A 26,039-nucleotide genomic window follows, 5' to 3' on the forward strand; every position below is an offset into this window, starting at 1 on the left:
GAGTAAGTTATAGTATGTTCCATCCACTAACCTGTGAATTGATTTAAGAATATTTGACTAAAGGATGCTACCAATGGAAGTGATACCGAGTATTTTTAAAAACAGCTACTTGTCAGCATTTCAACATTTTAAAGGCCACTCACTAAATTATGATAGTCAAACTCTGTTATTACTATAAAGAAGAATGCCAGTCTTCCTCTAAACTATGATGGGGGATATGCATCTTTTTATAATAAAAGTTCTTCCATTATTTAGACATTTCATAAAGGGGAGGAAGGGCTAAGGTGTATGTAGTCCCTGTTTAACTTTTTAATTCCTCCCAGCTTTATTGAGATATAATTGACACATAACATTGTGTAAGTTTAAGGTATACGATGTGTTGATTTGATATACTTACATATTGTAAAATGATTACCACCATAGCATTAGCTACTTTTTAATTCTTGAAAGAGTTCGAGACACCATTTGGCTATTAGAATGGCTATAGTAGGAAAAAGGGTCACTCATAGTCTAGGGCTTGGATTTCAGCATTGCAGGACAGCCTGAGATGATCAGTCTCTGAAGATTTAATTCACACTACCCAAACTTTCCAGACTTAGGTATAAACCAGGCTGTGATTTTACTAACCATAAAAAAGACACTTTGCAATAGAAATTGATATATCATTGTAATAGTGTTTGTCAATGTGCATTATTGTCTAAAATGCAAATCCAGGCAATAAATAAGATTTCAAAATAAAAAGGCTGCCAGGTAGGCATGGAGTTAGTGCAAGGAAAACAGATTAGATGACCTTAACAAAATCTTCACCAAAGGACCCTGATGCATATATAAATATCCAGTAGAGGAAAATATCTGACACAATGTGGAACATAGTATTCTTTTCCCAGGATAGTAGTAGAAACATTATGACAAAATCTTATACTTGGCTCTCTATTGAACTGAAGGCCTCTGATAACACCTAATAAATAACACAAATGATGAAATCTTACCATGATACTTGCAACAACATGAAAAGACCTAGAGGGTATTATGCTAAGTAAAATAAGTTAGACAGAGAAGACAAATATCTTATTATTGCACTTATATATGGAATCTAAAAAATAAAATAAAATAAAATAAAATAAAATTAAATTAAATGAACATATAAAATATAAATGGACTCAGAGATACAGAGAACAAACTGATGATTGCAAGATTGGGGGTGGGGGCTCGGGGGGCTAGGTGAAAAAGGTGAAGAAGAGATTAAGAAGCACAAATTGGCAGTTACAAAATAATCCAGGGGATGTAAAGTACAGCATAGGGAACACAGTCAATAATATTGTAAAAACTACATATGGTGCCAGGTGGGTACTAAACTTATTGGGGGGATCACTTTGTAGTTATAAAAATGTCTAACCACTGTGTTGTGCACCTGAAATGAATCTAATATTGAATGTCGACTATAATTAAAAAAAAAACAAAAAGTGAAAAAAGAACATATAAATTAAAAATAAACCAAAGAAACAACAAAAATGATGCAGTTTAGGTTGTTTTTTGTTGTTGTTTTTTTCCTAAGTAAGCACATTCTAGTGATTCCTAAGACTTGTAAACACTGGTTGGTAGCTTTTTTTTTTTTTTTTTTTTTTTTTAGCTTGGCTATTGAAGCTTCTCCACCAAGGGAATCTATTACAATACATAGTTTCAATGTTTCCTTAACACTGGTCACTAGCTGATATTGTCTTACTTATTTACTTGTATCTCCATCTGAAAAGAGACTTTGCCCTGAGAACAAGCTCCTTGAGAACTAGGACTTTGGGTATATTCATTGCTTTTTTAAAAATAACTGCCTGGACCATAGAAAACAATCAATAAATATTTGTTGAATTACTGTATTACTTTTTTTAGGTGAGAATATTTTGTAGGATGACTTTTTCCTAATTTCATCACAGGAATGACATATTGGCATCAATTTTGGAGATGTACAGCTACTGCTTTCATATTAACTTTTCTGAGACTAGAATTTGATTAAAAAGCCATTTCTATATGTGTCTGTTCTTGTAGTAGAATAATGCAGACTTCAAAGGGGTATGAAGAGAGTTTGGTTAAAGGGTGTAAACTTTCAGCTGTAAGATGAGTAAGTTCTAGGGATCTAATATACAGCATGGTGACTATAGTTAATAACACTGTATTAAATACTTGAAAACTGCCAAGAGAGTAGATCTTAAGTGTTCTGACCACACCAAAAAAAAAAAAAAAAAAAAAAAAAAAAAAAAAGAGAGAGAGAGAGAGAGAGAGAAGAAAAGATAACTATGTGAGTTGATGGAGTGGATAATTAGCTTGATTATTTCACAATGCAGATTTACACTGAGCCATCAGGTTGAACAACTTAAGTATACACAATTTTTATTTGTCAAGTACAACACAATAAAGCTAGAAAAAATAAAATATATGCTTATTTTGAAAGTGAATAAGAGGACTACGAATGGCTGGAATCTATGGCCCTTTCATATGGCCACAGAACAAAAAGTGAACAGACCAATAAATGCTTAAGAATGTCAAATTTTTCTTAATTATATATTAGAAAAGTAAAGCAAAACATTGACCAATTGTTCCTATTACCTCTTTGTTTCTCATAGAACATACTGAGAAAAATTTGGAATTTAAAAAACTTAGTTGGCTAACTAGCAAACCAATGGGTCAGAAATACGGGAATAAAAAGTTGTTCTTTCTGGAAATGAGGTGGGTGGGTGGTTCTTAACCATGTTGTTGTTACTTATTGGTTGTTAAAAGTTCACATCAAAGCTTGTAAAACCTCTGTCAAGAGTTTTTCCGAAAATCTGTTCAAGTTTTTTGTTTCTATAATAGATTGGGGGGAAGAACATTCCAAATGATGTTAAGAAAATGATGTCACTACAGGCTTTTAATTTCTGCCTCAAGAGAAACAGTGAAAAGAGCCTGTACATTATTCTCCTCATAACTTTTGTGACAACCCTTCATGTGCCAGCTGAGGACAACCCCTCTGTTGTTCATTCCCATAGTTAAGTGAGTCATACAAGTTCAGGGATCTGCGATGCATCCGACATCATCGGGCAAAGAGAAGAAACTGTGGTTAACACTTTGGAATCTTGGATTTACAGTATTATTGCCTTCAAAAGAGCTAAGGTAGAATAATATCCACAGAGGGAAGTTAGGCCTAATTTTGGTAAATCTGATATTGATTCCATTTGATAGAAAGAAACATTTACCAAATAATACTGTAACACTTTCAAAATCAATGAAATGGTTTACTCATTTTTAAAATGTTAATATAGTTTGGCAACAGTCCTTAATCAGGGCTACATATATACCATTTTAGATATATGCTTTTATTTCAAGAAATAGTTCATTATATTTTAAAATAACAATTATTTTCAGTGTTACAAACCATAGTGTGCTTCAAATTGTGGGTTCCCATTGAGATTAATTTGACTAAGTCATTTGATTTTCCTTTTTCTTATTTTATAAAAGTAATTAGAAAGATGTGCTATCTATATTTCCCAGGAAAGTATTTAGGAAGGTCTAAACAATATAACAAAGAGGACGATCATTTTCTACTATAGCTCACTGTATATACTTTTCTTCGTAGTATGTTAACAAAAGAACTAAAAACATAAAAGTTATTGAGTGAATGAGTAATCGCAGACACTCGGTATTCCTTCTATACACATTAGATTTTCTATTAACCAGCTTTCATGCTTAAAGAAATTAACTCCTTCTGCTCACCCAAATCTGTAAAATAAATTTTCAAATAATATAAACCAATTGAGAATTTTAAACTTAGGAGAAATAGCTAAAATTCATTTAAAAAATCAATTCACCACTACTCTCCCAAGGTCTCTCATTCTCTGTAGTAAATAAACAAACAAACAAGTAGGGACTGAGAAAAATTGAGAAATCCAGTAAAAATCAGTACGGTACAAAATACAACCCCTGGGTATACACATTGTATAAACCCCTTGAGTGTGGGTAGAGCTGTTAACATGATGGGATATCTCCACAGGAGAATCATCACGGGAATATTTGTATTCATTTTCTATTGCTGCATAAGAACTTACCACAAATTTAATGGCTTATAGAAACTCATTCACTATCTCACAGTTTTGTATGTCAAAAGTCCAGGCACAGCTCAGCTAGGCTCGCTACTGAGGGTCTCATAAGGCTGAAATTTAGGTGTCATCTGGGGCTATGATATCATCTGAAGTTTGGCATACTCTTCTGAGCTACTTCAGGTTGTTGGAAGAATTCATTTTCTTGTGGTTATACATCTGAGGTCCCAGTTATTCTTGCTGGCTGACAGCTGGAAGGTAGCTCTCATCTCCTAGAGGTTACCTGTAGGTCTTAACCAATGTGGTCTTTTTACAACGCTGTAGCTTACTTCTTTAAGGCCCACTGGAGAATCTCTCAGACTTCTTATAAGACCTCACCTTATTAAGTCAGGCCCACTCAGTCTCCCTGTTGATACTCAAAGTCAGCTGATTAGGAACCTTAACTGCCATCTACAAAAGTCCTTCAAATTTGCCATATAATATAATCTAATAATAGCCATATCGACATGGGAATATCATTTGGGCATACTTAGTTTCTGGTGAATAACTGCTCTAAATAGCACACTGTGAACATGACTCTATAAACAAATACGATAATAGGATTTTATAATCATCTATACAAACTTTAAATTTTATATCACTTTATAAGTTATAAAATACTTGTAAATATTCTGCATTATTTGATTTTCATGATTACCTGTCAGAGAAGCACAGTAGGTATTAGTCCAATGTTATAGGTGGAAAAAACCAAGGCTCAAGGCAGCTAAGAGATTACTCAAAGCTTTATAGCAAAGTAGTAATAATGTTGGGCTTCAGCCCAGGGTCTTTTCATCCTTATAGTCTAATCCTCTTTTTTTGCTAATCCTGTAGTTTTCAAACTGTTTCAGGGATTACTGTAAGAAGTGAGGTGACACTAAGAAGGTAGGGCTAAGCATCGATATAGCAACTCTACTTTTGTTTGTTCTATATGTTGGGGATTCTATGCAAGCTTTAATAACCATGGCACTGCATCATGCTGCCTTGTTAAAAGTAAAGAAAAATATTTACCAAAATATTTAGTTTAAAAAATGGTTCAGATATAGATAAAAATCCAAGAGCCTATTCTACTGAAGTTTTAAGGAGCTGTCATTTCTTCCAGCAGCTGGTAGACCTTTTATAAAGAAAGAAAAAAAAAGAACCACATTAAATAGTTGGTTTGAAATGTACATTTAGGAGAAAAAGAGAAACCCCACCTCCTTCACCTTTTAAATTAGTGTAAAAAAATTAATACCTTCTTAATGTCTGGTCTCTTATTTTTCTTTTCATGCAGGCATTGACTAGCAATAGAGTACATAGTTTCAATGGAAGTGAAATCAACGTCATTCATCTTCTCATCAACGTAATCTTCAATTGTCTTTTCTTCATCTTCAATTTCTTCTTTAATATCTAGCTTTAAAACAAATGTTAAAGCTTTAAGAGTTTCAAATAAAAGTGAAAGAAATCAGAACATACATTTTAATTATTTAATCTACTTCGTAATAACATGTACTCCAATTTTACTGTCTACTTTTATAGTGAACATTTTTGTTTGTTTGTTTGGTTGCCTGGTTTTTTTTAGGTGAGGCAACCACTTGGTTGACCTCACAGATTGCAAGGACCTTGTCAGCTTACAATCACTAATTTTTAAATTTTTTATGCCTACAGCACCTGGTCTTCCTAGGTGGTCTCCCATACAAGTACTGACCAGGTCCAAACCTGCTTAGCTTCCAAGATCAGATGGAATCAGGCTTGTTCAGGGTGGCATGGGTGTCTGTCTACTTTTATAAACTTAAGAATTGAAGACATACAGGAGAAACCCTATTCATTTGTTCGTTCATTCATTCATTCATTCATTCATATATACCTCCTAGATACTTTCGGACATTTACCTTCTAATTTTTGTATCTACGTTACTGAGCTAGTTGCTCTCATATTCCCACTAGGGGCATTTACTAGACAGCCAGCACAAGATGCTCTGCTTCTTGATGTGCTCCTGATAATGCAATTTCAACTTCTGAAACCAGGCTTCCCCTCCTTATGACACTCAAACTGTTGAATCAAATAAAACGGGGCAGGGCCATGATGAAAAAGGAGATGGATAGGGCAAGGCATAGGACTAGGTATTTCTGCAAATATTTAATTTTATAAATAGACTTTCCAAATTCTTAAAATTTACTATGTAAGAAAGAAGGGGTATGGCATAATTTTCCTATAGCTTTAGCATTCAGTTAGTCTATTTATGTAATTGTCAATGAATGCATAATATAACACATAGGTGACATTTTCTACAGTAACTGTATAAATAAAATACTCTGTAATAGAAATGGAAGGAGAATTTTAGTAGCAATTACATTTTGAATAGTAGCCATGTTATTTTTCCTCCTTGAGCTGAAAAGGCAGTTAGTAACCACCCTGAAAGTAACAAAATAAAAATATACTGGAGACGACCACAGAAATCATATAATTCTATTCTGATTCTACCCACAAAGAAATTAGAACATTGAATAATATATATATATATGACTTTTCCAAGCTTCACAAATACTTCATAGCAGAGCTGAAATTAGAAATATTTGATGCTCTTTCCATATGCCACTGTAATTGCCAGTAGAAAGTCTGACACTTCTAGTTGCCAGATTTACCCATATAAATTTAGATTGAAGTGCAAAGAGAAAAAGACTGAAAAAAATGAATCTTTCAATTACCAATAACTGAGGTTCACGGTGTTCATCCACAGCTGGAAGCCCAGTTATTATTTCTAGTAAAACCTATGAAGACAAAAGACAAACCCATTAATGTAACACTCGAGGAAACATATAGAACCTAGAAAAACTATAATCTTGATTATGAAATCTGATTAATCATTTCCATGCACTGCATATGTCTTTTAGGCATGAAAGCAGAAATAACGCAAGCTGTGGTCATGTCTTACCACCCCTTCCTTCATTTTCATATCTGCCTTGGATCCCACCCATCCCCACAAACAGTTCTTTTCTATTGGCAACTTACTAAACAATCAGCTCCAGTTATGTGTTCTAGACATTCCTTTTCCTGTCTTGCAGGGGATTCTTCACAAGAATAATTTTTTCTGGCTCTTAGGATAATATTATTTTCTAAACCTTAAGCATACGCTACAACACTGTGCCTTAACTCCACAGTGCTATTAAGTTAAATTTCCATATATAAAACACATAAGAAAAAATAAGATGAAGAAGTACTTAATTTCTCCAATCACTCTTACTCACTTCTCACTCCATCTTAAAAGTTACCAGGAAGAGAATGGTAGATCACAAAACGCCAAAGCGCATTTCCTTTAAAAATATTTCATTTTTAAAATGTCACTGAAGTACATACTGCATGACATATTTATTTACATCTCTATATAAGAGAGCTATGCAAGACAGGTATATTCAAAATATTCTACTTCAATTTCACAATGACTTTCAGAATTATTGTTACCAATTATATATATGAAACTTACCACGCCAAAGCTGTAGATGTCAGATTTGGGCGTTATTTCTCCTCGCAAAGCTTCAGGTGCCATATAAGCTGTTGTTCCCACAATTCTGCTAGTCATGATTGTCTGGGCAAACTTCTCAGAAGCCCGTGCAAGCCCAAAGTCAGATATTTTGGCTGTAAAATCTTCATCTAGCAAGATATTTGCACTGAAAAAAAAAAAAGTAAAGTTTGAAGAATAAAATGTTTTTCTTTTCAAGCATATTAAATGGTTCCTTAGGTGTATGAATGTACATATGTGTGTATTTACAGAAAATACTATTTTATAATATATGTCATAAAAGCTTGAAATTTGTGTAAATAAATCTAGATTTAAATAGATTTAAATAAATCAGATTAAAGCTCAAGAGAAATAATTGTCTTCTTTCTCATTTTGTTTCTTGAGGAAAAATTTTAGGAGAATAAAAAGGAAGTAATATTATTCACATTAGTGAGAGATGCTTTCATTATTTCACAAATAATGTATTACAGGGTAATTTCCCTTAAAGTCTCCTAAAGCAAGAGTCGATAGCTTTCCTAACATTTCTAAATTCATTTAAAAACAAATTCCAACCCAAATATCTCAATTATTCATTTATATTTTTATATTATCTGAAAACCTCTTGAAGAGGAAAGAAGACAGCTAAAAGATCTTTCTTCATTCATTATGTGCATTCACTCATACATTCATATTTTCATCCCACAAAACATATTGAGGACTCCCTATGTATTATACTGTTTAGACTCGGTGCTGGGCATGGGGGGACTCTTTGTATCTTGTCTGTGACAAAGGTACATGAATAATTTAAAAAACCCAGTACATACTCCATAATAGTGATTTCAGGTACGAAAGGTAGGGAGGACAACCACATGACTGGAAGAACTGGAAAAATCCAAGGAACAATGTACTTAGTCTTGAAGGGTTATTAGAAGTTGGTTGTTAAATGTGAGAAAGACATTTCAGGCAAATGGAGCAACATGTATGTAATGATGAAAACATAGTACATACAACCAATTTCACAAAGCTGGTATTAATGGAACCTTGAGAGAATTTGAACGTCTAAAGTTTTCATAGTAGAGAACTGAGGTTATCAGGCTTGATTTTTAGGACCATGTAACTTGGCAATGTAGTAGTGAATAAATGAGAATTGGTATAAATTGGTTAAAGGCTGATCAAGAGAGTCTGTAATAGAGTAAATGAGAGATAGTGAGGGTCTAAATAAAGCAGAGCACTGTGGAGAAAAAGGACATCTTGGAGTGTTCTAGGTTAAGACACACATGTGAATAGTGATTAGAAAGAATAAGAGCAAATTATTCTTTAAGGATGATTTTCCAAAAGCTTTTTAACAGTAGCATTTACCTTTTAATATCTCTATGAATTTGATGGTTTTCATGTAAAAAACTGATGCCATTAGCTGCACCCTGAGCAATCCTGCATCTTATGTGCCAAGGAAGTGGTGGAGTATCATCCTTATGAAGTAAAGAACAAACCAATTAAAAAAAAGGAGTATAAAAATATCTATAGAAATATATAATGGAAAAATTTTCTAAGCAACTACTAAAGATATTATATCATTAAGAATTTTGGACTCCAATTTTTTAAAAGTTGTTAAAAAGTAATCTAAATATAATCAAATGGGGGTTAGTATTTCTCAATTGACAATAAAAATATATGAGTCTAACCTTGATATATGAGTCTAACCTGATAATTTTATCTCTTAGATTATCATCTAATAGAATGGCAATCCCAGTTTTTTACATATCAGCTATATAATTTTTATAGAGCAGGAAAAATATTAAGATTAATGTGGTTTAAATGATCCCATCACAAAGTGAATATCAGTATCCAACACAGAAATAGGAAGCCAAAAATCTGATGAACAAACATCTTACCAAGCAAGACAGTCTGTCTAGCAATGAACCATTAGGCATGTAAACATATACCAAGCAGAGGTCATCTCCATCACTTGAGAAACCAAGTAGTTCTACTAAGTTTTCATGTTGGCACCTGTGACAAATAATTTTCCACTCAAAATTATTATGATACATACATATATTCAGCTGTAGATTTAAAGTTATTTAGTTCAAAGCTTTCACAGAAAAAAAGCCAGAAAATAATAAATGCTTCATATCATTATAACATGGTATGTGTTTATATATGTTAATTATAGCTGTTCATAATTTTCTGCAAACAGTTCCCCTTTTAGTCAATACTGATCAACATTAGAAGCAAAACCTCTTTCTATTTTAGAGTAAAAGTACAAAAATTAAGACCATTGCAACTTGTGATAGTTCGGTTAAGGACTAGGCTGATGTTTATCTTTGTTTAGCACAATTTTCAGTGATAGTGCAAATAAGATTTCAAGAAATCGAAACTTGTATGTTAAACCTTTCAAGAATTCTCTAACACATCCAAAGCACTGATTCACAGATATGTAATCTTTAATCACATTTAATTTACATTTTTGATATTTAATTATCTTTAATCTGATTATTTCTAACTTGAGTTTCTTTATGTACTTGAGAGTAATAAAATTAAAGAGAGCTGAAGTATAACAAAACTGCAGGCCTCTGTGGTAAAGTAGAAAGAAAACTGGGCTCAGAGTTCAAAGTCCTACATTTAAAGTCCCACTCTGCCACCTCCTGGATATGTGACCTATAGCAAATTAACAACGCACTGAGCCTCAGCAGTTTTACCTGCTAAATGTGGAATATACCTATTATGTAACACGGGTGCTGTGAGAATTAAAAGAGTAAATATATGAGAGCCTAGAAATATACTTAGAACATGATGAGTATTCCATCCAAGTACTTAATCATTTTGTTCATTCAGAATGATCTATAATTCTGGCATCTCGTTTTGATTTAAATCACAGTTTATCCTCAAAAAAGTTTTACAAAGTATAAAGTAAAATGATAAGTGCTCCATTTTCCATCAAACTGGCACATTTAAAAAATGAGTACATAATATTTGCTGAGTTTATACCATACACAAGGCACTGTGGTTATTTACCTGCTTTGTTTTATTTAATCCTCACAATAACGAAATGAAGTAAGAACTATTATTATCCCATTTTATGGATGAGAAAACGAATCAATAGAACTAAGAAACATGGCCAAGGTCATTCTGCTAGTAAGGTCTGGAGATTGGTACTTATTAAAAAACAGTAATAATATACAATGTTAGTGAAGTTGTAATATATTGTAATATATTGCTGGTAAGGAGTTTTATTATAACTTATCTATAAGGCCATTTGGATATACTTGGAAAGTCTTTAAAAAGTTTATGCATTCTGAACTAGTAATTCTTCTAGGAGTTTATCCTGATGAAATAAGCAGAATTGCTTATTAAATTACTTTTAATGACATGGAAAAAATGCTACACACATCATGAAGCAAGTACATCAAATATTAGCAATGGTTATTTCTGAGTGATATATTTAAAAGATTATTTTTATTATTTAAAAATATTTTTCTGTATTTCCCAGATTATCTACTTTGAACAAATTACTTTTAGGGCGGGAGAGCGGGGATGGGGACGGGAAGAATAAATTGTGAGAAAACTTTAATTTTTTTATCAGTGTGTATTATTTTTATTGTGAATGAATTAATTCCAGTCTACTATTTATTTCTTGAGGTTAAGCAACTAGAATTGGTGATTCATAGCAATGGGTCCAATGAGTGTAAATTGGTATATTCCACTTATATTCAGATTAAAAGCTCAAGCTTTGGGATCAGACAGATCTGGATTTGAAACCCAGCTCTAATATTTATTAGCTATGTGGACTTTAAGTTGTAATATATTGTAATATATTGCTGGTAAGGAGTATTGTCATAACTTATCTATAAGGGCATCTGGACAAGTTTTTTATCATTTCTAAATCTCAGTGGGGAAGTGTGTGTCCTGTTCTAACAACTACTGTGAGGCTTAAATGAGGCAATGTACCTAAAATACATTGCACAGTATCTGGCATATTGTATACACTCAAGTGTCGGTCACTATAATCATTAGAATGAATTTCCTGATTCGTTTCTTCTACTCTTCCTGATGACAACACGTTAGGCACACTGGGTCAATGCCTTCCAAGCATTCTTGCATGTAACGCTTGCCTGGTTTATAGGTGTTAACATATCTAAGGGCTTATTATCCTATACTTTTTAAAATTTTGTATCTCTAACAGTTTATCTTTGATGAATTCTGTGGGCAGGAAACATGACAATGAAAAACAGGTAAAATTCTGTGTAACTTTGCTGATTTAAAATAACTGCTATTTAATCTACTGGCATAGGAAATATGTAGTCAAAGACTTGTAGAGTCAAAGTTCTTTTAATTCCTCTAAACTAAACCCTTTATTTTAATTTTATATATTTGAAAAGATCACTAGTGCATGGCATACTCTGGATAAGAAACCAGGTCCCTTATTCCATGTCTCACTCTTTTCTACTATACCACACTGCCAACTTACTTACTTTGCCATTACTTTTATTTCTTGATCAAACTGTTGTTTCAGTTCATCGGTGCTAATGTCGACCATCTAAAAAAATTAAAAGATATGCAATATAATACAACACCATAGTCATAAGGATTCTAAAGCTAGAAGGTGGCTCAGGAGATCAGTTGGCTGATCCCGCTTTCCTTAAAACAGCAAAGCATGTTATCTCCCCCTTTTACAGAACTGAAAACTAAAAATATTGGTGACTTGCTCAAGGTTCTGTGGTTGGTTAGTGGAAGGAAAAAGCCTTATACTGGAAACAAAATGAAATAACGAGAGCTCATAAACATTTTGAAAAAATTACGTGTAGCAGAAAACATAAGCTAATTTGAAGACAAATGAAACAAAACCTGTAAAAGAATGTGCAGCATATGTAACGAAGTGTGACTATCTTTATCTTATAAATAGTATATTGTTATTTTTAGAACATAACAACAGATTTTGACTATAACAAATCAATAAGTAAAAGGTGAACACCCTACTAGAAACGGGAACAAAGGAACTAGATAAGAAAATGTTCAGTCTTTTTTTTCTTAATGCATATTTTATATTTTATTTTTATGAGAAAAGGAGTATAAGAAAGTTAATGTTATAAAATTTTCTTAGTATCTTCCCATTTTAATCTTGATTATTCATGAAGTACCATGTAAAGCAGGGCTACTTAACTTTATTTTATGAATCTCCCATAATTATATAAATAATTGTATATATATGTGCATAACTATATTTTTGTAGGGATAGAGATTATATCTTTCAACAGATTTTTAAATGTTTCAGATTACCACCTTAGAATAATGTTTACTTAATGAAAATATACACTGAAATGATAATATACTTCCTGAAGATTAATTTAAAGCTTATTATATAGCACACTAGGAAACAACTCTTCCTTTAAGTATTTTTATTCCTAAAAATATAACTTACTGCTGCAAGCTTCTTCACTGCTACTGTTCTGTTGTTCACATAGCCTTTATATACAACTCCAAATCCTCCCTCTCCCATTTTGTTACCACCGATAGAAATGGGTCGTTCATCAAAGTTATTTGTGACATTCTTCAATTCATAAAATGAAAAACTGTGAAAACCTATAATATCAATAAAGTAAGGGAAAGAGTGTTTCAATAAAAAAGAAATCGGTTTTAATAATTTCAGTATTTTTTCAATTTAAATATTTTATACTTAAATATTTACTACTTTGGATTAGGTATATTAGAAGAGAGCAAAATAATTTTTTAAATTAAAATTTTAATCATTATCTTGAGAGTCCTGTTTGGTGACCTTCTACCTAAAACTTTAGTCACTTATTTTTTTTTATGAAATAATCCTTTCATGTTATATAAGTATTTACTCATTGCCTCTATTCGGGAGGAAAAAAAAAAACTCAGAAGAGCTATTGCCAATGTACACAAACGAAAGGAGAAAACTGTTTAATAGCAGTGATGATCTTAATGGCAAACTGCTAGTAGAAGGAACTGCAAATGTTACTTACGTGTGTCACTAACTCCTAAACTTTCTGGACTTGAGGAGTCAGGTGGCATATAGTTTTGTTCAAGATTCTGCACGGGTATCACAAATGTCTTCTCCTTGCCATAGAGAGGCACTCGTTTTTGCTGAACTGTTACCGGTTCTTCAGATGGTAGTGTATTAACAGTTTTGGGAACAGCATCTGCCAAATGAAATAACATATGATTTGCCCTTCCATGAGAAAAAGTGTTTGTGAAAACTTTAAACTAGGAACTCAGTTCATTTACTATCACTCCAGTTTCCACGTCAGCTTTATATTCTCATGGCAGACATAAGAAGCTACCTAGTAAGAATTTGGTTTTGATAAAGGGTGGAGAAGGCAAGGCAGTGTTTTCAAAACAGTGGCCCATGAGCCACTTGTAGCAGAAGCACTAAAGTACTTGTTTAAAAACATAGACCTTCAGCCCAATTCTAGAATTCTGATAACAACACCTATAATAGAACCCAGGAGCTCTCTGTTTAACAAGAACCCCAGGTGATTTTATGTACACTAAAGGATGAGAAACACTGGAGTAAATGGCATCAAAGAGAAAAAGTAAGGTTATGAGGAAAGCAACTAGACAACTAATCCACCAAAATACAGTACAAGGAAATTGTGATCACAGATACCATTGGGGTGGAAGTTGAGGGAGAAAGTAAAAAAAGACCTCAAAAAACAAATAAAGAAAAAAACTCAAACTCAAACCCAAAACTGATTTCTATCTTTCTAAATTGCCTATTGGCACAAAACTACCTTACTTTCATGGTGGGACAGATTCAGTCATGAAGCTTCCATCTCCTTAGCAGGAAATCTGCAGTATCCTATGTCTGGGATGCTTGTTAGAGAGTTGGGGAGAGTTGAAAGAATGAAAAGGAGTTTCAAATGTCAGGTTCATCTACTGTGAGAAAAAAGTAAAGAAGAAGAAATGTTCCTATTTATGTCACTTGTCTTTCCGCCCTAATTGCTGATGCCCCAGTCACACTCAGTTTACCTGGCAGCAAAAGACTTGCAGGGGCAAAAAACTCATTTTGGACCAAAAGATCCACAAGATCACCAACTGTGCAATTTGTAGTGCCCCAGTCAAACAGTAATTCACAAGTAGGACTTTTTCCAGTTTGAAGTAATGCTTCAAATCTCCTTAAAAGCAAGTAACAAAGAAACAAAATTAGTATGTAAATAGAATTCACATGAAAATAGGAATTATGTCCCCCTGTCTCCATCTTGCCCACAGCACCTCCTATAATATTAAAAGGACAGCAAGTAAACAGCAAGAATTACAGAGAACAGAAAAGATATGCCCAAGGAAAATAGATGCAGAAGGTAATGATAATGTAAATTAACACGTACTGAGTACTTACTGAGTATTTGCTCAGTGGGCTATAGGATGCACACACATGAACCATTTAATTCTCAAAGATACTATGAATATGATACTAATTTATTAATGAGAAAGTCAGGTAATGGAAAGGTAAAGTAATCAGCCCATAGTTACAGAACCAATAAGCTGTACCTAAATTGAGATTCAAATTCAGATTTCAATTGAAATTAGAGTGTGCTATCAAACTACTAAGCTATATTATTTCCCTACATGATATATTAAGTCAGCTAGCCATATGATTTTTAACAAACCGCTTTGCTTATATAAATAGAATATACATAAACTTGGAGAATTATTCTTTCGATCTTAACTATATTGCAATTAAATACAGAAAAACACAGATCAGCTTTTCATTCTTTTTTAAAAAATTAGTTTTCAAAAGTAACATTTAAAAACTTAAACAATATATATTTTTGTTTTTCCTCTAAATTTATTTGAAAAATTTCAAAGCTACACAAGTTGAAAAAATAATACCATGAACAATTATTTACCCTTCATGTAGATTCACCAGTTGACGAGTTGATAATATTTTGCCATATTTGTGCTCTTGCCTTCTCCTTCTCCATCTCTGTTTCTATGCTACGTGCTTTAGAGTGTAGGCCAGGTGCCTTGTCGAATGTCTTACAGTCTAGAATTGTCTGACTGCCTCCTCATGATTAAATTCAGGTTAAAATATTTTGGTAAGAACACTATAAAGGTGGCAATGTGTTCTTACCACTGTATCACATCTGGAGGCACATAATGGCAGTTTGTACCATTATTGGTGACACAAAGTTTGATTACTTGGTAAAGGAGGTGTACTTCAGATTTTTTCTCTTTTAATAGAGAAGTTGCTCTATTTCCCCTTCATAATTCCTAAGTAACCTGTGGATAATACTTTCAAATCTTGTGTATATCTTATTCATCACTAACCTTTCACTTTGTGGTTTTAACATTTATGGATGAGCTATGCATAAATCAATTACTCATTGGTGGTTTTAAATTGGTAGCTTTCTAATTCAATCATTCTTTCAATAATTATTTGCTGCCATTATTCTGCAAAGAGCTTTTTCTCCCCACCACCACTGCCTCAACTATCCTCTAAAAGTTTTTAACAATAATATCAATAAAATATCTCTAAAAATAGTCTTTCTAACTTTAAATCTAAACTTCTAAGTAATTAAAGATGTTTATCCTTCATATGAGGCAACGTTTCCTAGAAGAAGCTATGGGTTTTTTTAGGTGCTTTATCAGGTTAATGCTGAAATCATAAGTTATATTTTTTCTTGTTGCTTCTAAAGATAGATTTTGACATAGATTTGAGCTAAAATAACTGACAAAAATAAAATCTGTACTGATATCTTATGCTAAATCGAGCAGAGATGAACAGAAAGAATAGAAATTATCTTAAAAGAAAAAAAAAACAGACTAGAAACTATCTGAAGGTAGTGTTAGAAAATCCTGGCTAACAACTAAGAATTCTGTTCATAGATGTATACATTTACAAGTAACTATAAAATGTCAATTTGAATTCCCAAAACACACTGTTAAAGTGAATTAGAGATTCACCTACTTATGCTCCAGAATTTTACTAGTGATTCCTATAATATGCTTATGTTACTTCAATCTGAAAATGACAAGTGTGAGGCAGAGTGAACTGTACTTGGCTTGCAAAACAGAGAACTAGAATAAAAGTGGGAATCTTGATTCTAACCCAAAAACTTATTTGCAAGATCACAATATTAGCCTAGCTGAATAAAGCAAAAATTGCCCCCAAAAAGTGGTTATTTATTATCATTACCTCCCCTAGAGAGGTTTTTGAACTGCAACATTAGACAATATTTATACCTACTAATCATTCTAGTAAGAATTTTTAAAAATTTTTATATGTTACCTTATGTGAAATTGATTGTATCTATCATCACCAGATGGTTTTTTAATAGCTACTGCTAACTTCTTCCATCCTTCTTGAGGATCAATAAAATCTGACAGCTTCCTAATTAGTCCAACGTTGAGGCAGCGCACATATGTTGATGGTGTTATGGATTTGTTCATCTTCTATTCCTATAACATGAAAAGTTCTCATTAAAATTTTACAGTAGTTTTAGCAATGGTATCTGTAAGCTTATATATTGCTCTTTGTTATAACATATGAAACATTGACAACTGATTACACTATAAGGGAATACTCCCAAGCCAACTACAGTTGACACTTGAACAGCATGAGTTTGAATTGTGCAGGTCCACTTACACACGGATTTTTTTCAATAAATACTGTAAATATATTTTCCCTTCCTTATGATTTCTTAATAACATTTTTTTCTCTAGCGTACTTTGTTGAAATAAGGTATATAATGTATATAACATACAAAATATGTATCAATTGACTGTTTATGTTATCAGTAAGGCTTCTGGTCAACAGTTTATTAGTAGTTAAGTTTTGGGGAAGTCAAAAATTATTTTAGGATTTGCAACTGCACAGGGGTTGGCGCCCATAACCCCTGTACTTTTCAAGGGTCAACTGTAGTTTATACCCAAAGAAAAAAATTAAAATTGTGCTTTATTCATTTATCCTCTGGCCTTGTTTTCTTTCTCCACCTATAATATCAGTAAAAAAAATTAAGTTTTTTTTTCTTTTCTGACACTGACATTTTCTGAGTGAAATTTACACAAAGGAGCAAAAAGTGTACTTTTGCAAAAATATTTTTGTGAACACATTCAAGAACCAAATCTATTAATAAAAGAGACTTATTTTTCAATTAAAAATATTTTCCTCAACCAGTATTTACTATTAAACATTTATGCAATTCTCTTCAGTAGAAGGAAAACAAAATATATCCTGAAATAATTTGTGTAGCATTAAAAGGTATGGTCTATCCATCAGCTTTTCACATAACATGCTCTTCCTTGACCCCTTCACATTTATTGAGTCCATCGGACCTGTTTGATCACAATTAATTCCCTACTAAGCCAAATCCTGTGGTTTACTACTTTAATTACTGTCTAGACAGAATTTTATTTAGTCCTTTTTTTCTTCTGCTTCTCCATTCTGGAGAGCTGCAGCCAGGGATAAATCTCATAATTTACTTGTACACCCAAGCTAATGAATACACCTGTAGAGAACTAGATAACTGAGTTGAGTGTGGTGAATACAAATTTATGGAAATCCCCTTTCCATCAGGCAGACAACACTGCTCTTAAAGCTTTTACTTGTTTTCACTCATTGTCCTTATTGACTGTTTCACACCTTTACCTCTCCATCTGGTTTTGTTTGATCTCTATGTCCCTCATTCTCAGCATCTTCCAAGAAATCTAGCTATGAAGGGAATAAGCTTAGAAAGAGACAGAGAGGAGGAAGGAGGGAGGGAAAGGAGAGAGAGAGAGGGCAGCAGTTATCAAACCTGGTCACTTGGTTTCAGTACCCTTTACACCCTCCAAGATATTTTTTTGTATGTTGATGATAACCACTAGTATTTACAATATTAGAAACTGACATTGAGAAATTTAAAAATAACAAATAAAAAGTGTACTGTTTACACATTTTAATAAAAAATAAAAATATTTCCCCTTACAAAATAGAAGAGTGATGCTGTTTTACAGTTTTACAAAGCTCTTTAATATTTAACTTAATAGAAGACAGCTGGATTCTCATATCTGCTTCTACATCTGCTGCAATATATTGTTTTGGTAGACATATATGAAGAAATTCCAGCTTCGCACAGACATATAATTGGAAAAAATTGGAGTATTTTAGTCATCTTTTCACAAATTAGTAGATATTTTTATTTGATGCCATACTAAAACTTGATAAGTGATAGTTTCCCAAAAGTGTGTTGCAATGTGGAATATGAAACCATATAATGAACTTTGTCAAATTAAAACCCATTGCATTTTGAATGACTCTTTTACAATATGTAATTTTGACCTTATGAACCTCCTGAAAGAGACTCAAGGACCCCAAACACATCTTGAACTGCTGATTTAAAGTTTAAGACTTAAGCTTGCTTGTAGATACAAAAGGGATATATATAGTGAATAGAGTACAGGGGAAGGGTCTCACCTTGAATATAAGGAAACCTCTTCCTTTGACTCTAGAAAGAGGGAAGCAGAAGTTTGGATATAGGTATACTTTAAGGGAGAGGAAGAATTCCCAGAGAATGCATTTTCTCCGTGAAGCAGGAGGTAAGGTCGTCTAGGGCTAGGTAAAAAATTGCTCAAGTACCTTGAGGGCCGTCTGGCAAATGTCTACTATTCCTTTAAGCCCAACACAAAAGGCACTTTCTCTGAATGCCATCTCTTTTGCTTCAAATTGTCACTGGTCATTCTTGTATTATAATAACTATCATATTTTATTGTTTATGTATCTGCCCTCTCTCCTAGATGGTGTTCTCTCGCAGTTATGGACCCAACCGAATTTAGCTTCAGCAGACACTCAAAATATTTGTGTTGAATGAAAGAAAGGCTGATTCTTTTTAAGTTAAGAAATCACATCTGCCTACAGATTTTTCAGATGGTGGTAGCCTTATTTTTATCAAGCATAGTATGTTTAATATGTTTATAATCTTCCTAAAATGCTTATTCACTCCATGCTTTCTTAAGCAAAATATACCAGATAACCATTAATCTTTATTTTTGGACAACTCAATATCATCATTATGAAACAAAACTGGTGATATCTTCCAGACCCACTAAATTATATAGGGCTGCCATTCCCAAACTGGGATTTATGGTGGTATGCCATAAATTAAACATAACACATTATTCTCACACAATGATTTAACTCAATGGTAGTAATTTAAAACATTCTGGATATATTTAAAAAATTAAAATATTATTCATTCATCGAATATTTACTGAGTATCTACTTTGTGCTGGATATTGATCTAGGTCCCTGGAGACGAAGCATTAGGAAAATAAGAAAAAATTAACTGAACTCATGGCACTCATATTTTAATAGAGGAAGACATGCAGTAAGCAGATAAACTCAATGGTATGTTAGATGGTAGCAAATTAAGTGAAAAAAAAAAGAGAAGGGGTTTTAATTTTCAATGGGATAGTTAGAGTAGGCCTTAATAAGAAGGTGCCATTTGATTAATTAAAAGTCTGAATCAATGAGAAAGACAGGCACTGGGATACTGTAGGAAAATATTCCAAGGGTCTGAAGTGGGCCATTGAGAAAAAGCAAGGAGAAAGTGAGACTGGAGAGAAGGGAGCAGGAAAGTAGAAGATTAGATGAAAGAGTTAACAGGGGTCTTATAGCTTTTATATTGACTTTGTTTACCCTCTGAGTGAGATGAGAAGGCAGAGGAGATTTTGAGAAGAGGAGAGACATGCTCTATACAGATGTTCTGAGACATTAAGGTAGCTGCCGAGAAAAGAGGATACTGGAGTAAGGGCAGAGAAATAGGAAGAGACCAGTAAGACCAGTAATAATAATCCAGGTGAGAGGTGCTGGCAGCATGGATTACAGCAATAGCAAAGAAGGTGCGAAGTCCTAGGATTCTGAATATTTTCTGAGGTAGAGCAAATACAATCCTATGTGCTACTGTGAAGGGTGAGAAGGCGGTACCAAGGTTTGTGGCCTAAACAAATTTCCTGACTGAGATGAAGACTGTGGAGGAAGCAATTTTGGCCTGGAAGAGCATGAGCTCAGCTTGGACAGGTAGAAAGCAAACCTCAAGCGAATGTTTAGCATACCCCAGAAAGGGAAAAGACAGATTTTTATATTCTCTGCTCTTAGGGCTCCTTGGGCAGAAGCATTTATGAGGCACTAACAGAGCTATCTGTTCTACCCATTCTAAATGGTTCAAATGCTTCCTCACTTTCTCCATGTCTGCTTGTTATCCCTTTGTTTTCTCTCTTGCTTCAGAGCTGTCATGTACACTTTCCCTATCTGATAATGTACTTATCTAATCCTTACAACCCGTCTTGGACTTCTAGTTTCCTGGAAGCTTGGAACCCAGAGAAAAAGCTAGAATCTTGGGTGGACGGGGTGGGGCGGTAGGTCTGAATGTTTTCCATACGAGGAGCTTCTCTGCTGGGTGCTGGCCTTACTTCCTGGTTCTCAGGAAAAGAGATTTCATTTTGTAAACTGGCACTCAGAAGGCACTAAGCGCAGGGAGTTGACAAATTTATGGCGAGGTTCGACTGAGCCACAGAATGCGCCTCTCCACGCCCCAGGTTCCTCTTCAGGTTGACTAACTTTTAGATCCCCTGGGACTCAACCAAGTCTTTATCCTGGGGCAAGCTCTGCCCACGCAACCTATGTCGTCCTTGTCTCTCTGAAGATAAGCGGTGAATTTCCTTCCGAAACGCTTCCTGAATAACTCTGGGGCAGATGGACAGAGACGGGGGCTGCGGACTTCGGACAACCTGCAGTGAAGGAGGCGCGCGCAGTCGGAATCCCTTACCTGCCCAAGCGCTGGGCACGAGGTGCCGACGGGCCCCCGCCCGGCTGTCTCGGCCGATGAGGAATCGGGGCATAGGAACGGCCAGGGAGGGGCGGGGCCGAACGGGCTCATCATGCCGGGCCCCGCCCAGACCCCGCCCGAGCCCCGCCCCCCGTTCCTCGGTGCCCCTGCAGGCGGTTCTACTACTCGGGAAATTCCAGTCTCGCGTAAGGCACTTCTTTAAGTGGGAACCTGTCCCTTTAAATACGCCTCTGTCGGAGGCGAAATATTTTAAGTCTTCCGGACTTGCGCACAACGTTGTTCAGGGGAATGCCTTCACCTGGAGGTGAGGAACGCAGGGTTGAGCTTCTTGCGTGATGTGGGGCTTGTGTATGAGGCTATGATATGCTTAGCGTTGCGACTCTGGACCTTTGTCCCCAAGAAGGGGGTGATGTGGGCTAGTATCACACCTAGGGAGAGGAGAGTGTGAGGGAGGAAGAATAAGTGTTGCTGCTGGCGGTTTCTGAGGGTACTCTTAGACACGCCAGAAGGCCACGCCACCGGAGGCTTTAGTTCTGCGGGTTGAAAGCAGGAATTCGGCGGAGCTTTGGCGATTAGTGAAGTAAGAGCATGAAGGAAAAGACGCTACTTTCCTCCATTCCTGACATCTTCCTAGTATCTGTTCTCAACTAGCAATTCCCCAAATTTGGGTCAGACTATCCCTCACCTTCTCTGCCCTCACCCTTAGCAACAAAATGAGCTTATGCTTAACTCCACGTGGGCCTCTTGGCTCTTTTCCAGCTGAGTTCCACTCTTTTACTAAGATGCTTGGTTGTAATTCCCTCATCGTTACATTTTCCCCAAGTCGTTCTACCTATTCAGCTAGCTTAGGCTGTCTTCATATCTTCTTCCTCTTACTGGGGAAAGAGTATGTTCTTTACAAGGCTAATCCTACAACTGTGCTCTTGATTACATTGCTTTCCAACTCCTGTAACTTCATCAGATTCATTCTGCTTGGAGCCATCAGTCATCTTACTAAAACATCTTTTTGGATTGTGTCATTTTCCGTCCCAAACACCTACAGTGGCCATCCACTGGCCACTCAATAGATTCTAAGTCCATGACAGTGCATTCAGTGTCTTACATAGTTTGGCACTAATTTGGCTGTATTTTCCAGGACTACTAGAAAACATTTTCTCTTACACCTCTGCATCTGGGCTGTTCAAGTTTTCTCTAACACACTGCATTTTTTTTTTTATATTACTTATGATATGCCTCATATCATTTCTGTCTCTTGAACAGTTTTGAGGCCTTAGATGGCCACTTCTTGATTATGCCTTTACTAATTATCATACACAAAAGTGATGTAAATTCTTACAGATCTTATTTTCTACTGATTTCATTTATTCAACAGTCATTATTGATCATGCGCCTACTATGTGCTTGACAATGTTTTAAGTATGAGCTAATCAGTGAATAAGCAAACAAGTTTTTTTCATGGAGCTAACAGTTTGAGGGAAATAGACAATAATTAATGAAGACAGTTATTAGATAGAAATACAGTGCAGAAAAATAAATAAGGTTATGTGAAAGGGAGTGACTTGCTGGTTCCTTTAGATTATTGGTCAGGGAAAACAACTCTGAGGATGTAATTTGAGAAGGACCAATTTAATCAGCAAGGCCAATTAGCACAAAGGAACTGAAGAAGGCTAGTGTAGCTGTAGTATGGTAGGTAATGGGAAAAGGATACAAAATAAAATCTGAGAACAGACAAATCCAGAATCTTAGAACTCTTTGGAAGCCAAGGTAATTTGAGTTTTTATTATAAATGTGATTTGAGGGTTTTAAACAAGTTTGTGATATGGTTTAATTTACCTTTTAAATCATCATTCTAGTCATTATGTGGAGAATGGACTGTAGTGGGTTAGTAGCAGAAGCAGAGATTAGAGGCCTTTATAATGTATAAGAATTTCTGGAGTGGAAGTATTAAAGTGGAGGTGATGAAAGGACAGCAGGAGTAATCAGAGAGCCAGATGCTTAAAGTTGATGCAATTTTTGGTGATAATTTAAATCAAGGTTATGACCAAGATGAAATGGAAGTGGATTGAGGCCGAGACTGAGGAACTGAGGCACTGCAGTGTTAAATGGAGGTCATGAAAATCTTGCTGTTAAGAAGACAATGAGCCAGGTGTTAAAGACATCATTGAATAAAGTCATCCGGGGATGAGAGAGAGGATGAGATGGGATTTGGGGAGGTAGAGGAGGAAGAAAGGGTTTGGAAGAATCAATGGCAAACATAGAAAATATTTACAACTTCCAGGTCTAAAGTTAGGTAGGTGTGAATGGAAAAAATAACTTTTATATGAGATGACTACGGAGGAAACAGCCTGGGGAAATAGCCAGGTTTCAATTAAGGCAAGAAACTGAGGAGATTGTGTAGGAAATTAAGGAATGAAGGAAAATAAATATATTCTTATAACTTTCCTGGGAAATTAGAATGTAGAGAATTTGCTGTGATTTCTACGTGGCATAGTATGATGGAAAAGTGGGGTTTGCTAAATGGATTCAGATTAGTAGAATACATTTTAGACATGGGATGAAGGTCCAGATAACGATAAATTATCTGGAGCATATGACTGCCACAAGAAACTGAGTAGTATGGGGCCCGGGGCATTTTAGCTTTCCTGAAGCTTCATCTGGTCTGCTGGTGATGGGCTGTCTGAAGAGTGAGCAAAGGCTTCCTTAGAGGACTGTTCTCTTATCTACTGCTTCAAGAAGATCTGTTAACTCATTTCCCATTTGCCCCAGGAGTACTTACTAGCAAGCTGCAGCGTTTATCCCGAGATAACTCACAGATTACAGTTCTAACCTTACCTGCAGAGTTTGCTGTGAAATATCTCGCTTTTATTATTATTTTCTCATCGCTCTAGTATATCTTCGTAAACAAATGACATCATTCTGTTTATAGCATTCTGTTTTCAGTAGTTCCATCGCTGAAAATGTCAAATCCTAGAAAACGTAGCAATCCTACATATGATGTTAAATTATTAGTGTCTTTTAAGGAGATTCAGGATTGAATGGGAGAAAGAGAATTAAATTCTGCAAACATTTCTTTTTTGTTATCCACAACTTTTCTTTCTAGTAACCGACTAACTGCCTTTCTGTTTCTTTTGTAGGCATTGTTATTAAAGAATGGAAGAAGATACAGATTTTAGAATTAGATTTAGTTCTTTGTGTTTCATAACTGATCATGTTGGATTTCATGGCACTATAAAAAGTTCACCAAGTGACTTTGTTGTTATTGAGATAGATGAACAAGGACAGTTAGTTAATAAGGCCACTGATGAATCTATTTGCAAAATTAGTAAAGTACTACCTGAGCCAAGTAATTTTACCAAAAAAACAAAACTAGATCTTCAAATTTTACCTTTTGAAGAGGGGAGCAACAAAGAAGCCAGTACTTTGGTTAGGTGCTCCAATGATGACCAAAATCCTCAGTGTGGTTCAGAAAAGGATACAATCAACAGTGGAACTTCCGAATGTGAAGAAGAAAGGGTTGATGTGTTAGGCTCTTTGTTAGATGAAAGAACTAATGAATTACTGACTCAGTTTGCCTGTGATATAAAAGAGAAATGGAATTCCAAAACTGAGCTAGTTGGACCATCTCCTGAATTTTCACTAGGCAGAATCCTTGACAAAAACCGGAGGGCTATTTTGCATAGTGCTATTAGGCAGAAGTTTCCTTTCTTAATAACGGTAGGAAAAAACAGTGAAATTGTTGTAAAACCAAATATTGAGTATAAAGAACTCTGTCTCTTGGTATCTGAAGAAGAAGCATTTGACTTTTTTAAATATTTGGATGCAAAGAAAGAAAATTCAAAATTTACCTTTAAACCTGATACGGACAAAGACCACAGAAAAGCTGTTCACCATTTTGTTAATAAAAAGTTCGGAAATCTTGTGGAAACCAAATCTTTTCCTGAACCTAATTACAATGCTGGTAATCCAAATATAGTGATAACAGTAAGATTTCGAGAAAAAGCACACAAGCACAGGAAAAGGTCTCGTCTTGAATACCAGGAAAGAAAAGTTATATACACAGGTAATTTAACAAATCATTACTGTTTTTTTTTTTTTTGATAAACTTAGTTAAAATTGTGAATCAGTGAAAGCTGAATTATTCAAATGAATTGAATAGATTCGTCCAGAGGGATATTAGAAAAAATATATGGGTATGTTTTTCAATGGAAGGTAAAGTCTTTTCGCAAATTACATTAATTATAGAAAATAACCTTATTGATGAAAGTATGGTTAACACAGATATTTATAGTTAACATAGTCACAAATATATAATTGAAGCAGTTATTTTTAAATGTTTTGTTGGAGGTAAATCATGATATTTTGAAAGATAATTAAAATTAAATAATTGGAGACAAGTAGAATATATTTGCTATAATTGGGAAAGTAATTACTTTGTAATATAAAACAATTGCATCTCACTTCCCAAGGCAGGGAACCTGAAAACTTACAAGAGGTTCCTTCCTTTGGCTCTGTCAGACTTTGAGAGAAGAGATTCTCTAACATGAGTAGCATTATCATCACCAAAAGGGCTTATTAAAACATTTCTGAACCCTATTCTCAGAGTTTCCAATTTAGAAGATTTGGGGTAAGGCTTTCACAGATTCCTAGAAGCTTTTCTGCTGGTCTGGGGATCGACCA

At 34.6% G+C, this 26,039-nt stretch overlaps 2 protein-coding genes and 1 pseudogene across 15 annotated transcripts in view; 1 reads left to right on the plus strand and 2 right to left on the minus strand.

Moving 5' to 3' along the window:
• Positions 1–2,365: 2,365 nt before the first annotated feature.
• Positions 2,366–21,444, minus strand: IRAK4 (interleukin 1 receptor associated kinase 4). Of its 5 annotated transcripts, XM_036237044.1 has the most exons (13): positions 21,342–21,417; positions 18,185–18,263; positions 16,826–16,995; positions 14,566–14,711; positions 13,560–13,736; positions 12,995–13,155; positions 12,048–12,112; positions 9,471–9,585; positions 8,938–9,047; positions 7,564–7,747; positions 6,788–6,850; positions 5,335–5,493; positions 2,366–5,214 (listed from the first exon to the last, which is right to left on the minus strand). In XM_036237044.1, the coding sequence occupies exons 3-13, from the start codon at positions 16,984–16,986 to the stop codon at positions 5,179–5,181; spliced, it is 1,377 nt and encodes a 458-aa protein (XP_036092937.1). In that variant the 5' UTR covers positions 16,987–16,995; positions 18,185–18,263; positions 21,342–21,417; the 3' UTR covers positions 2,366–5,178. The 5 variants fall into 5 exon arrangements, 4 of the variants coding, with proteins under 4 accessions (XP_036092937.1, XP_016001947.2, XP_036092939.1 ...); XR_004955738.1 differs by lacking the exon at positions 18,185–18,263 and having other exon boundaries at positions 5,335–5,489; positions 21,342–21,444; XM_016146461.2 differs by lacking the exon at positions 18,185–18,263 and having other exon boundaries at positions 21,342–21,444.
• Positions 5,739–5,857, minus strand: LOC118614183 (annotated as a pseudogene).
• Positions 21,445–21,544: 100 nt separating the features above from the next.
• Positions 21,545–26,039, plus strand: part of PUS7L (pseudouridine synthase 7 like) — a 40,183-nt gene continuing 35,688 nt past the window's right edge. For 8 of the 10 annotated variants that reach the window (XM_036236863.1, XM_036236868.1, XM_036236866.1 and 5 more), the window contains exons 1-2: positions 21,675–23,126; positions 24,497–25,422. In XM_036236863.1, coding sequence (XP_036092756.1) covers positions 24,513–25,422 — 910 coding nt within the window. In that variant the 5' untranslated portion in view covers positions 21,675–23,126; positions 24,497–24,512. The other 2 variants (XM_016146466.2, XM_036236862.1) reach the window with 2 other exon arrangements.

The sequence above is a fragment of the Rousettus aegyptiacus genome, unplaced genomic scaffold (assembly GCF_014176215.1).
Source record: "Rousettus aegyptiacus isolate mRouAeg1 unplaced genomic scaffold, mRouAeg1.p scaffold_m13_p_2, whole genome shotgun sequence".
Taxonomy (NCBI): domain Eukaryota; kingdom Metazoa; phylum Chordata; class Mammalia; order Chiroptera; family Pteropodidae; genus Rousettus; species Rousettus aegyptiacus.